Source organism: Augochlora pura, chromosome 4 (assembly GCF_028453695.1).
Source record: "Augochlora pura isolate Apur16 chromosome 4, APUR_v2.2.1, whole genome shotgun sequence".
NCBI classification, from domain to species: Eukaryota; Metazoa; Arthropoda; class Insecta; order Hymenoptera; family Halictidae; genus Augochlora; species Augochlora pura.
Window position 1 is genome coordinate 8,541,553 of NC_135775.1, and position 12,270 is coordinate 8,553,822.

The 12,270-nt window shown below is 38.8% G+C and overlaps 1 protein-coding gene across 1 annotated transcript in view; it reads left to right on the plus strand.

The window, feature by feature from the left end:
• Nucleotides 1-11,634, plus strand: part of LOC144468820 (sterile alpha motif domain-containing protein 5-like) — a 267,901-nt gene extending 256,267 nt beyond the window's left edge. The window contains exon 2 of the mRNA XM_078178569.1: nt 11,578-11,634. Within this exon, the coding sequence (XP_078034695.1) occupies nt 11,578-11,604 (27 nt within the window). The 3' untranslated portion in view covers nt 11,605-11,634. The remainder of the gene's footprint in view (nt 1-11,577) is intronic.
• Nucleotides 11,635-12,270: the final 636 nt, after the last annotated feature.

A 12,270-nucleotide genomic window follows, 5' to 3' on the forward strand; every position in this document is an offset into this window, starting at 1 on the left:
CCGCCAGTCAAGTATGTAACGCGACGAAATATCGGATTTAAGAGTTCGCGGGCTCATTCTCGAGTTCGAAGATGCGTGGCGGGCCCAACGAAGCGAAAAGGATGCTTAAGGACAGCCGAACGAGCGGAAACGTGAAACGGGACGAGCAGCCGCCGTCGGAGTTCCCGGCTTCCCAGCCTTTTTCCACTCCTCCACGCTCCTCCATTGCTACGCAATTTTCGTCCTACGATGTAAAAGTTTTTACAACGTTTCATCCCGACCTTTTCCCCCGAAAGTTAGCTACCAATCTATTTTTTTTTTCTTTCGCCGTCTCCCGAACGGTCCAGACATCTGCGCGCCTTTGAAGAATTTCCAAGTGTCTACTGCCATTATGCGGCACTATACCTGCCCGCCCCCTCCGCTCGGGAAATCATTTATCCATGATTTTCAATAGCCAACAACTGTTTGCGAACGTTGAGCGTTTGTTCTAGGATGGGATATTTTTTAAAAATTATTGCACGTTTTCGATCCAATTTTAGTAATGTAACGTTGCTTGTTCTTTTGTAATCAAGAAGATAATGATTTATAATTTCTACTTATTATGTAATTTATATATACCATATATGCATAGACAAAACTATTATTTTTATTCACTTATTTACTTATTTATACCAGTAAATAAATTTCTACACAAATTAGTAGTGATTACATTTATACAGAAATGTACAATGCAAACTAAATTTATATAGACGTTTATAACAAAAATTAAATTTATACGGAAATTATTATTATTCACTAATTTCCTTATTTATACAAGAAATTAAATTTGTATACAAAATAGTAGTCATTACATTTATACAGAAATGCATAATACAAACTAAATTGATATATAAACTTATAACAAAAATTAAATTTCTACGGAAATAAATTGCTTAAATACGCATTAGAAACATTCCGCCGTAGTCATCTTCCGCGTCCGGTCTCGCATCGCTCGCTTCCAATGCTAAGTGCGTCGAATTGATCGATTGGTTAATTCCATCCGAGAACACAGAGACGATAGCGGTCGAACAGTGAGACGTCGTCGCGCGGAAGATTGATAAACGCGGGGAAAAAAATGTCCGGAAAACTCTCGCCGAGGCTACCGAACCGATTTAACGGCCGCCACGGTGAAGTGAAGTTCGGCTCTAATTTATCGCTCGCGGGAATTTATCTAATTCTGACGGTTTCGTGCGCGACGAGAGATTAATCAGAGACGCGAGTCCCTTTTCTTATCGGGAATAGGTACGAAAATCGTCCTGGGACGGTCGATTTTAATTGAATTTGCTTGAAAAATGGATAGTTTAAGCCCGCGAACGAATTCGATGAAGTCTTGATTAACTTTCTTCGTTCGTTCGCTCGTTTTAGATTCCTGTAGCCGGAAACCACCAATAAAGTAATTCCGCTCGATGGCGATTACATTAAAGACGTCCAGCCAGAACCCCCCTCTCTCTCTCTCTCTCTCCTCACTATTGCCGGGTTACCGAGCGTGCCATTAAATACCGTTCGAACATTTTCCCGGGGAGCGATATTTATGACGGCCGACGTCACGTTATGCACTTTAGACAATGACCAATGCAATTGGTGCTGAGGGGCTTAATAGTATCTTCATCTTCCATCGCGATAAATTGCCATTCAATTACGCCGCGACTCGCTCCGTGCTACGCACCGCGTGCCATAACGGCCGCGTCATAATTTTACCGTTCGGCTCCGGACGAAAAATAACGAAGAGAAGACCGTGTAAACATTTATTCCACAAGGCATCGTTTACAGCGTGCTGTTATTAATAGATCCACTGGATTGATAGTGATAATAATAATTGTTATTCGTATGCACAGGTAGAGATCTTTGATATAAAGAAAAATTGTATAAAAATGTATACAGTGTGGTCTACCGAAATATATTTTTCAATAGTAATCTTATGAAAAATTGTCTCGTGTCGAAAATGACGCCAAAGTAGGATTACAGCGTGTGATTAATAGATCCACTGGATTAATAGTAACAGTAATTATTATTCTATGCACAGGTAGAAATGTTTGATATAAAGAAAAATTGTATAAAAATGTATACAGTATGGTGTCCACCTAAATATGTTTTTCAATATTAACCCTTTGCACTCGAGTGGTGACTCTGAGGCACCACTAAAATTGTTCTGTTACGTTGCAAAATAATTTTGGCAACAATAAGGTCTAGATTGAAAAAATTATCAAGTAGTAAAATTGTTGGCAGGAGTCGCAAGAATAAATTTTGTATTACAAAAAAATTTATTTTGTTAAATAGAATGGAAATACCACGAGCCAGAAAAATTATCTCAGATTTACAGTTAAAACGGCTCCGAGTGCGAAGGGTTAATCTTGCAAAAAATTGTCTCGCGTCGAACAAGACGCGAAAATAGGTTTTCCATTTTCTTCGATATTTACGTATAGAAAGAAGCGACATCTTCAACGAATTAGATTAGAAAATCTACGAATCTGAAACTAGGATCGTTGCAACTGCACACCGTGCACCTTCGATTACATTTTGCAGACCATTTGGCTGATCGATGATCGGCCGTAAACCCGCGAGGCCCCCATTAACAGATTCGCGCGATCGACGCGCGAATTATTCTCCGGTCCCGTTAACAGACAACATCGCGACTAATGGAAGCACAACACCCGCGTTATTATCTTTTAATACAATTTCCAACTTGCCGCGACAAATTTCGAAACGTCTCGAGGACCCGCGAAAGTTCGAACGTCGCGTTTCAAAAACATCTCGCCGTCTCCCCACCCCCCCCCCCCCCCCCCCCCCCCCCCCCCCCCCCCGTCCGCGGTCCGAACGAATGTGGGGCGCCGCGAGTGTAAAGTTTTAATTAACAGAAACGCCTTAATTAATAGATAATGAGTTACACCCATGGTCGGTTGACTTAGCGGCGCGGCCGCCGGGGGCCGTAAATGAGCAAAAGTATTTTAAGACCGCTCCCCGAAACTTGCGGATCGAGCTAGGTACTTCGCGTTGATACGGAAAGTTGCGCCGCCAGTTAAAAGTGAACGCTGCATAAGCATGAAAGTGTAAATAGGTCGGACGGACTTGAAAGGGGAATCATATTTAACAATTTCACCGGCATCGCGGCGAAACGGCGAAGCAATATTATCCGGTTGTGCTTGCGATACTGAAAACGCATTTTCGTTGGAAACGAAATCAAAATCTCTACGGTTGTTAATAACATTTTTATCGCGGCGCCCTTTGAGCACAAACACTTGCCATAGGTTTTATCGAATTTCCATTCGAAGCTACGAAATTCGTATTATTCAAATGTTAATATATGAACAGTGATATTTTCATACTTTTTACAGAAATTTTATAATCTCACGTAGAAAAAGTAAACACATGAAATCATATTCGATTTATTCTTTCATATTATTTGTATAAGAATTTAATAATTTAAACAAAGTTAAACATATAAAATTATATTCACCCTGACCTCCCATTCACCTTAATTAATTTTAATTCCGTTTACACAAGCTGACTCGTTAATAAAATTTACCTTCCACGCAAATTTATTAATGTACCAGATAATTTAACGTTAACATAATATATGTTACCGTGTTACGAGCACAATGCATCGGAAATCTCGACGATTTAATAAGTTGCAGCCTTTTGCAAAAATCATGGGAACGCACACGGTTAACGTTGCGCAGCCGGGCTTCGTCAGGGGGTTGAATTACACGCGAACACTATCGCGCACGGCGTGCAGTGGTTCGCCGGGAAAGTAAACCCTGTTCACGTTCCGGATCAATGGCCACCGACTAGAGATTTTAATTGGCAGGCTGAGCAATTAAAAAAAAGAAGAAAAAAACTATATTATAGAATAGAGTACGCGGCACTCCGCGAGTCGTATCGGAATCGTCGACGCGGCCCCCGCGAGTGGCTATCTCGACGGACGTGAAAAAATACGTCTACGGGAACCAAAGACGATCGACGATTCAAGAATATTTCATTTTAATGTCTTCCTGATGAAAAATCGGGAACAACTGTTCGGAGGGTTGATCGATGGTTTCGCAAACGTGATATATGTAGACGTAGAAAATCGAACACTGATCGATAGGTTGCGGGGAACTGCAACCTATCTTCATTTGAACCCCCTTGGGAATATGTGGTAACCAGTTTGCCGCAGTGGCTAGACGGCGTTCAGAATTTTAATTAGGAATTCGGGGCCCTTGAGTTTCTTCCGACTTTTCAATAAAACTTTCAACTGGTACACTGCGGAGTTTCATTTTGTACATCGGACGGATGCGACGTCGCTTTTCGCACCTGCAGTCGCCGCGCGGGTAAACTTTTCTGCGGGATCCGAACGGGATCAGGGAAATCGATTCAGACGTGTGCGGAATATTATTAATACCTCTTAAACGTTGTTGAACGACGGGACATCGTTGGCGGTCAATTATCGTGCCGGATCTTTTGGGAAGATTTCGCAGGTAGTTTATTAATGACGAGTGTTGCTTGCGTGAATATTGTAAATTACATGTTACCGATATTTAGCAATTAATGGTATTCGACATAGATAGAAATTATTTTTGCATATATTTGGATAATGTTAATGTTAGACGGTCACCTTGAATGATATTTTTACTGAGATATCAGAGATATTAAAAATTCAATCTCTTTCAAGGAATAAACGTAAAATATCGAGTATTGTAAAAATATCATAATTAATCTGTGGATCTGTGTATAAAATTACAATTGTCTTCATTAATTGCAAGAAACAATAGCTGCATATGTTACCTTTACATTTGTTTAATTCCTAAATTTTCAGAAATTATGTCATACCGTTTCTCTTGCAATGTATAAAATTAACAGATTTTTTAAATATTCTATGCTGTTCGATTAACAGTTTCATAGCCAATTATTTGACTGCATACACATTGTAATACAATTTCGATATTTATGCACGATAAATATACAAAATTCATATGACATTTATGATGGGAAAATATGCAAAATCTGTTCGAAAATATGTAAATATACACGATGTTAAGCTTGTACTATTGATAAATATTAAATATCAAAAAACGTTATCACCGTTTCAATATAAGTTATCTGGTAAACTTTTAATTCCTGAATGATTTTTTTTCTATATTTTAAGTTAACCTTTACATTAACACGTTAATTCTGTTATATAAATTCAATTTTAACAGTTATTTTGTATTTAATTAATAGAAATTATGAACGAACATTTATTAGATATTTTAAATTATAGCACTTTATATTATAATTCAATTTGTTAAATGAAATTTTTTATTACATTTGACTGTTTTATTACGTTTGACTATTTGATTAACTTAGTTTAATATAATAATAACAATAAATGCTCTAATTTTGTATTGCATTAGATAATTATATATATTATTATATATTATATATGCAATAATATATTTCTCTTGTCTTTACTTTTTATTGTAATATTACATAAATCTGCATAACATATGTCCAATGCAAAATATACAAAATAAAAAATATATTTTTGAAATAACATAATAATGACATAAACTGGTCAGGTCTCATTGATCTGTTTATTGTCTGAAAAGATATACACCTGCTTAACCCTTTGCCGTATTCTGACGAGTCTGGCTCGTCATATAGATTTCTATTAATATCTCGTTAACTATAAATGTTATTCCGTGCACTTAAGCCTGAATAAAATTCTGTCCACTTGTCGTCGGTATTCAACCATTTACTTAAATCTAGACAATAGTGCAATAAATATTCTTCTTGTCTTTTCTAGGAAATTATTAAAATAAAAAAAGCGCCCATCCTTGCAACTACGAACAAAATTCTACGGCAAAGGGTTAAACATTCGCTGTCCAGTAACAACAAGAATCGACTATTACCGTTTCATTCGCCGATCGTATGCAAATCAACAAAATCATCCGCTATAAAATACAACGCCGTATTGGAGACGACACGATGTTACTAAAACAGCGTCGCAACGAAACAGGATCCGGCGAACCTCGAAATTTTCCAACGCGTAAGAAATTGTTCGACCCTCGTTACCGATTAACGTCGGCGCCGGAATACTAATTGCAGAAATTCCGGCGGAGGTATTTAAAAGTTTCGCTGTTCAGCAGCGGTGGCAACGACGACGACGACGACGACGACGACGACGACGACGGCGGCGGCTGGTCAACGTTTTCGCCTAATAAACCCGTATCTGGGAATATATTTTTTGCTTGTCGCCGCGGCCCCAACTAACCCCATTAATTCCGCGGAGGCTAACAAGAAGGCAGGAGAGCAGATACGTTGGACAGAAAAAGGGCTCGACCTCATTTGTCGCCGGCATCAATTAACGTCGATTGCGATCAGTTATGAATGCGTTTATAATATGCGCCTCACGCTCGATGCTGAGTGGGCTGTTTCACGTGGAACGCAGGAAATTATGCAGGTGGCTTCCTCCGTCCTCCCCCCACCCCTCCTATTTCTCTGTCTATCGTCCGGCAGGCCTGCATTCCACGGTGATCCCTGTTCCATCCCATTTTCCTCCGCGCGTGTGTTATGAAAGAGCGAGAAACAGGATAAAAGGGAAAATGAACGAGTGAATGCACGCGCGCGCGTCGCACACACGTCGCGCGTGTACCGCGTGTGCACCGGTCGAGGAAGAGAGAGAAAGAGAGACGAGGAGAAAAGAGCGATGGGATGGGGTGGGCCGCTGCCCCGCGGTCTACATTTTACATAATTTCGCGCGAGCATACACGTAATGAAACAGCAAAAAGCTTGTTGCGAGGAACACTTAGCAATGATTCGAACCGCGACTCGCGAGCCAACCCTTTTTTTTTTATTCCCGATCCGATCGCCTCCGGTTTGTCGTGCGCGACATCAACGTCGATTGGCTTCTTAACGAACCTAATTACCGATTCCCGATCGGCGATTACTCGCTTTGATGCGGCTCGCGGCGGATCTTCACGGGAATCGTACAATTGCTCGCGTAACGTGAAATGGGTCTCTCTTGTCGTTGCGAATGCGGTACAGTCGGTGCACAAAGTGTTCCTAGATTGTTTAAAACGATTTGATTTTATTTAGAATTGGAACAAAACGATTTAAATTCTTTCGCGACGTTAGAGGGATTGTTTAGAGCAGGGCTTCTTAAACTTTTGTCATTCACGACCCCATTTATGATTGCGAGTTTCTTGACGACCCCATAGAAATATAAAAGAAAAATAAATTAATATTTTTTGATGATTTATTTATTAGGTAACAATATACATATACATATGAAAATATATAGCTTTAGAATTCGTTTTGAAACATACAAAAATCTAAAATTAAAAATTGCACAAAAAATTATAAAATTGTATTTATTATAGTTTCAAAAATAAAAGTGGATGACATTAAAATCTCTCGCGTCCGCAGAATTTTGCTACGCGACCCCAAATGGGGTCTAGTTAGGTATAGTTTAAGAAGCCCTGGTTTAGAGGGATCAGTTTATGGGAGACCATCGAAGAATATTGTTCTCACAAAATTGCAATTGATTGACCGAGCAAGGGAATGAAAAAATGATGTTTTTTCAATTGTTTTATACGAAGCAATAACGAGAATATTAAAAATGCATTTCGCAGATCCACGCTGTACATTTCATTGAAATCGGTTGATGCGTAATCAAGATACAGCCATTGTCAGTTGTGTCGGAATTATTCCTTTTTGATCGAAATTCATGGAAAACTGCCATTTGCGCGGATTTTAAATGTTAACAGCCCGTAACAACGTCGACCGATCACAATGAAACTTTCAGGGTGTTTCAAAGTTATCGAGATTTACAAAATACAGTTTTCTATATTTTCGTTGTAGCTTTGCATAACAAAGTTGAGAGAACATCGTTTTTTTAGTTTTTTATCATGCCGGAAATTCGTGAAAAATAAATTCTCTAACGTTCCAAAGATATTTAGAACGCTTCGCCAAATCATGGAAAAGTTATTCCGTTTTGAAAGGGCACAATTTGAACTTTGTTTATCAAACATTGATCTTGTATAGCGTCATCTCGTGTACTTAAAATTCAATACTATTTTCATTCAAAGACGTTGATAACAGAATAATCGGAAGAAATTAAAAATGTTTATATTTAGTAGATTAGATATAATATCTTTCGTCACACTTTTGTTATTAGATCGCAATTTTTATGCAGAAGCTGTCTGTATTAATTACAAGATAGAGAAGCTACATACACAATGATCTTAACGCTTTATCGACTGATCGTAAAAATTAAGCTCAATGTTAAATTTTCGTTTCTATTTTAATATTATTTATTTTATTAATTCACGAGAGCTATTTAATATTTAGAAAATGAACACGTTTATCTTAATAATAAATCTAACACGTTTATCTTAATAATTGATATTAAATTATTGGTTGCAATGACAACTGATTTATAGGCTGTCAATCAGAGAAAAAGCCGACTTACAGCATACCGGTGAATAAATTGTTAACGCATCAAAAACAATAAAATGGTAGCTTTAAATTCTTCAAATAATTTCTCGGTTTTGTACAAATGAAGATTTCGAAGTGCATCGAAGCAGAGGCAATACAAGGTACAACTGATAATAAATCGCGCGGCGGTGATCGATAAACGTGACTTCTGTGAACAAATTAAGCCAGCAATAATGGCCGACGACTCTCCCAGAAGTATCAGACACGTCGCGTCTTGCTTATTCAGTGTTATTGACACGACCCCGGCGATCCCCGTCGTTTTCACCGTAATTGTTGAAGCGGAATGCTCACGTTCATTCTTCTTCTCACATTTAATCCGAGTCAAGGTTCTCAATGTATAATGGATCTTCGTTAAATATCGACGTCTTTGGTCCAATGAAACAGGATAGATTCTCTTTGATGGGTTTTCCGATACGCGGGTTCTATCTGATTTCCCAACAGACACACCGAATGTCCAGTCACTCGTAAAACCATTATTCTTAAACCGGAGATAAAATCCAGGGAAACCGCTTTTGTTGTAAACGTTAAACCGCAGAATAACAATATACTGTTTTCGGGATTTCGCGAGAGTATCCTGACAAAAACTTTCGAAAATTCGCCTTCTCTCGTTACAGTTAACAATTCATTTGGCTACCTTTTGAAAATTGTAAAATTAATTTGTCACTCTTATTCCAGTCTTTGCACATTATTTTTGATAAATTACTGGGCTCCAAAAATTCCGAGATTAATCGTCTTGTTACATTTTTCGTTCGCTATCTTTAATACATTATTTGACTATCCTTTAAAAATGCTTAGATTAATTGTCTTCTCTTGTTACACTGTTTGTTCGCTATGTTTAATCAATTTTTGACGAAGTACGAGAGAAACAAAAGGAAAACGTCAACATCTCTCCGGGGAGAATTTCTCCGAACAACCATCTTTGGCGATTCTATGGTAAACGTGAGTTCCGCAATTTATTACGAAGGATCATTTATTTAAGATGGAATCGAGTGCGTTGATTTATCGACCGATAGCGGCTACGATAACGACGCGTTTACACCGCGTAACTCATTTCGAAAGAGGCGTGGTCTCGCTACGATTGGCTTCCGAGCCGACCAACCTAACGCCGAACAAGTTCCCCGTAAATCCATCCTTCGAGTCGCAATGATCGTAAATAAAAAAAAAAGAAAATTGTCGACACGTAAACCTAGAGTGTTAAAGCGACGCGGGAAAAAAGATGTTTCGCCGGCGCGGCCCGCGGCGATACGTGCTCGAAACGAGAGAACCGAAACGGCGCGGACACGCGAGACGGGCCCGGTCACGCATCACGGATAATACGGTCGCCAGGTTAATTGGTAACGTTAATACCCCACGGCCGGTACACGCGTGTACGTCGCCGCTAATAACTGTTAATTGTCCGACGCGGTAATCCGAATAGTTTCGCGGCGACTCGGCCCGAGAAGAGAAAAAAACGTTCGAATAAATTTCCCCCGATAGCAACAACGAGCCGATGTTCCCCACACCGGGGCCTTCTCCTACACACAAATAATACACACCGTTCGATATTTACACGTGATTGCATGGCGTGCACGCGATCCTCGTTTCCGCCGGAATCGATTTAAAGGCGGCGTTCAATTTCATGTGGACCAGAAGACAGCAATATTATTGGAGGAAAGAGAATACGTCTGTGCGGGGAAACAATGAAATAAAGGGATGGAGTGAGAGAGGGAGGAGGAGAGAGAGAGAGAGAGGAGGGGGAGGGGGAGAGGGAGCCGGAGAGCGTCAATCGACAGTTTCGAGGCTGGTAGTATACAGAGGCGCGCACGGGGAAAAATCGAAAAACGTGACAAGGATTGCCGACTGATGCAACGCGTCAACGTTGAGGACAACCGGTGAAGAATTAATCTCGGTGACAGAAGACCTTCTATGGCTGGAAAATACAAACTGGAGGAAAAAAATAGTGTGCGGATAGACAGATTGACTGACGGATAGAAATGTAGACATCTGCAGGACCGTGTCCTGTGTCCTGTGTCCTGCGCCACGGCCGAGGCATTTAAGATCATCGAATCCGATTTATCGTTCCCGGATCGTTCACATGTCCGCAATATTTGTCGCCGCCTTTAACAATAATAATCCGGACAATTTTTATTTATTTATTTATTTACATATTTATTTATGACAAATGAGCCGAATATTCTTTCACTTCTTCCAATGATGATAATAATAGTAATGCTAATGAGATAATAATAAAAATGAAACCGATACAATTGCGATATACGAAACTTAAAACCCTAGCTTTTAATAACATTATAGAGTTAACATTGATATTGATCCAAGTCATCGGCAAAGAAATCAATGCCATTACTATGAGTGTTAACAACGGCGACGATCTTTTTCAGAGAGTCAGTACTAAAAATAGATACAGACACGGAAGAAGATACAAAAACTTTGTGGATTTTTATGGAAATTTATTACAGCATTTTAAAAATAGTTACATCGAGCTTGAAATCGTCGGATGAAGAATTTTGAAGAATGTCATAGGAGATAGCTCGACGAACCCTTGTCTGTGTTCCATTTATTACACGTTCCTATAAGTGATATTATATTTTCGTCAATCTGCGTTACACTGACGGGTTTGCCATTTTTCGAGACTTGCATTGAAAATAGCTTGGAACAAACCCGGCTTGCAACTTTTAGGTTATGTTCAAATAGAACTATATAGGATATTTTCGCCAACCTGAATTACTTTGACAGGATCGTAATTTTTAAAGCTTTATGGGCACTTTGCTATGTGTGGTTTAGTTAGATCAGTTTTCTTATAGAGGAATCATGATTAGTGCTTAATGGGCCCAGACCTTATTTAAATTCCCTTTGTCGTTTCCTGAAAGAAAGATGCTTCAGTTTTGCTTCTCGTTAAAATCGAGATTCATTCGATATAAAATTTTCGGTAAAATCTTGTTGAAACGGCGGAGTGATCCTAATGATTCTTCGTAGCTGTAGATGATATAGCCTTCATATGTGTTAAGGTTTATTCGCCTTTCACTCGATGCAAGTTAAGAAATAATTAAGAAGATGTCATTATGCAGAAATCGTTCGATTAATACAATATTTTCATTTATGTTTCAGGTGAGTTGCCCTGTCATAATGCTGTAATTTCCTTTGAAAATGTAACGTGTAAAACCGTGAAGCAAGGCGATAGGTAATGTATTTGAAAGATTTATTTATTAACCCTTGAGTGGCGGATCATGTTCACAAATGTACCATTGAAAATATTTACAACAATCCTGAGCTTCGCTCGATTTTTCGAAACATATTTTTGAAAATATTTCTTGCTGTAATATTTAAATATTGCTTAACAATCGACCACTAAAATCATAGTTAAAGCAATTTAATTAATTAAAGCGAACCTAGAAAGTTAATATTTATCACAGGGGATGGCAATAGAACACTTTAGCATCCGAAATGTTCTACTCAAATTCAATTGGTCAAATATATTACAATAAAAGTAAATTTTCAAGATTGGTCAGAAATTAGTGTCACCCATGACGCGACGCTCAATTTGTCTAGAATTTATTGTTTAGTAATTTATTCTATTTAATTACCGAAAATCGAATAGCAAATTGAATGGTTTAGATTCTCTGGGTCAAAATTGACGCAGCCACCGTGTCGCGAGGATTAATCAAACTATCGCAGGGCGCTCGGGAAAAACGAAACTCCGCTAGACAGTTCTAAAATGTACGGCGGCATTCAAAAAAATGTTTGTTTGAAAGGGTTCGCGCCGGCGGTCTACCTACATGGTCGCAACTGCATTCTATTCAA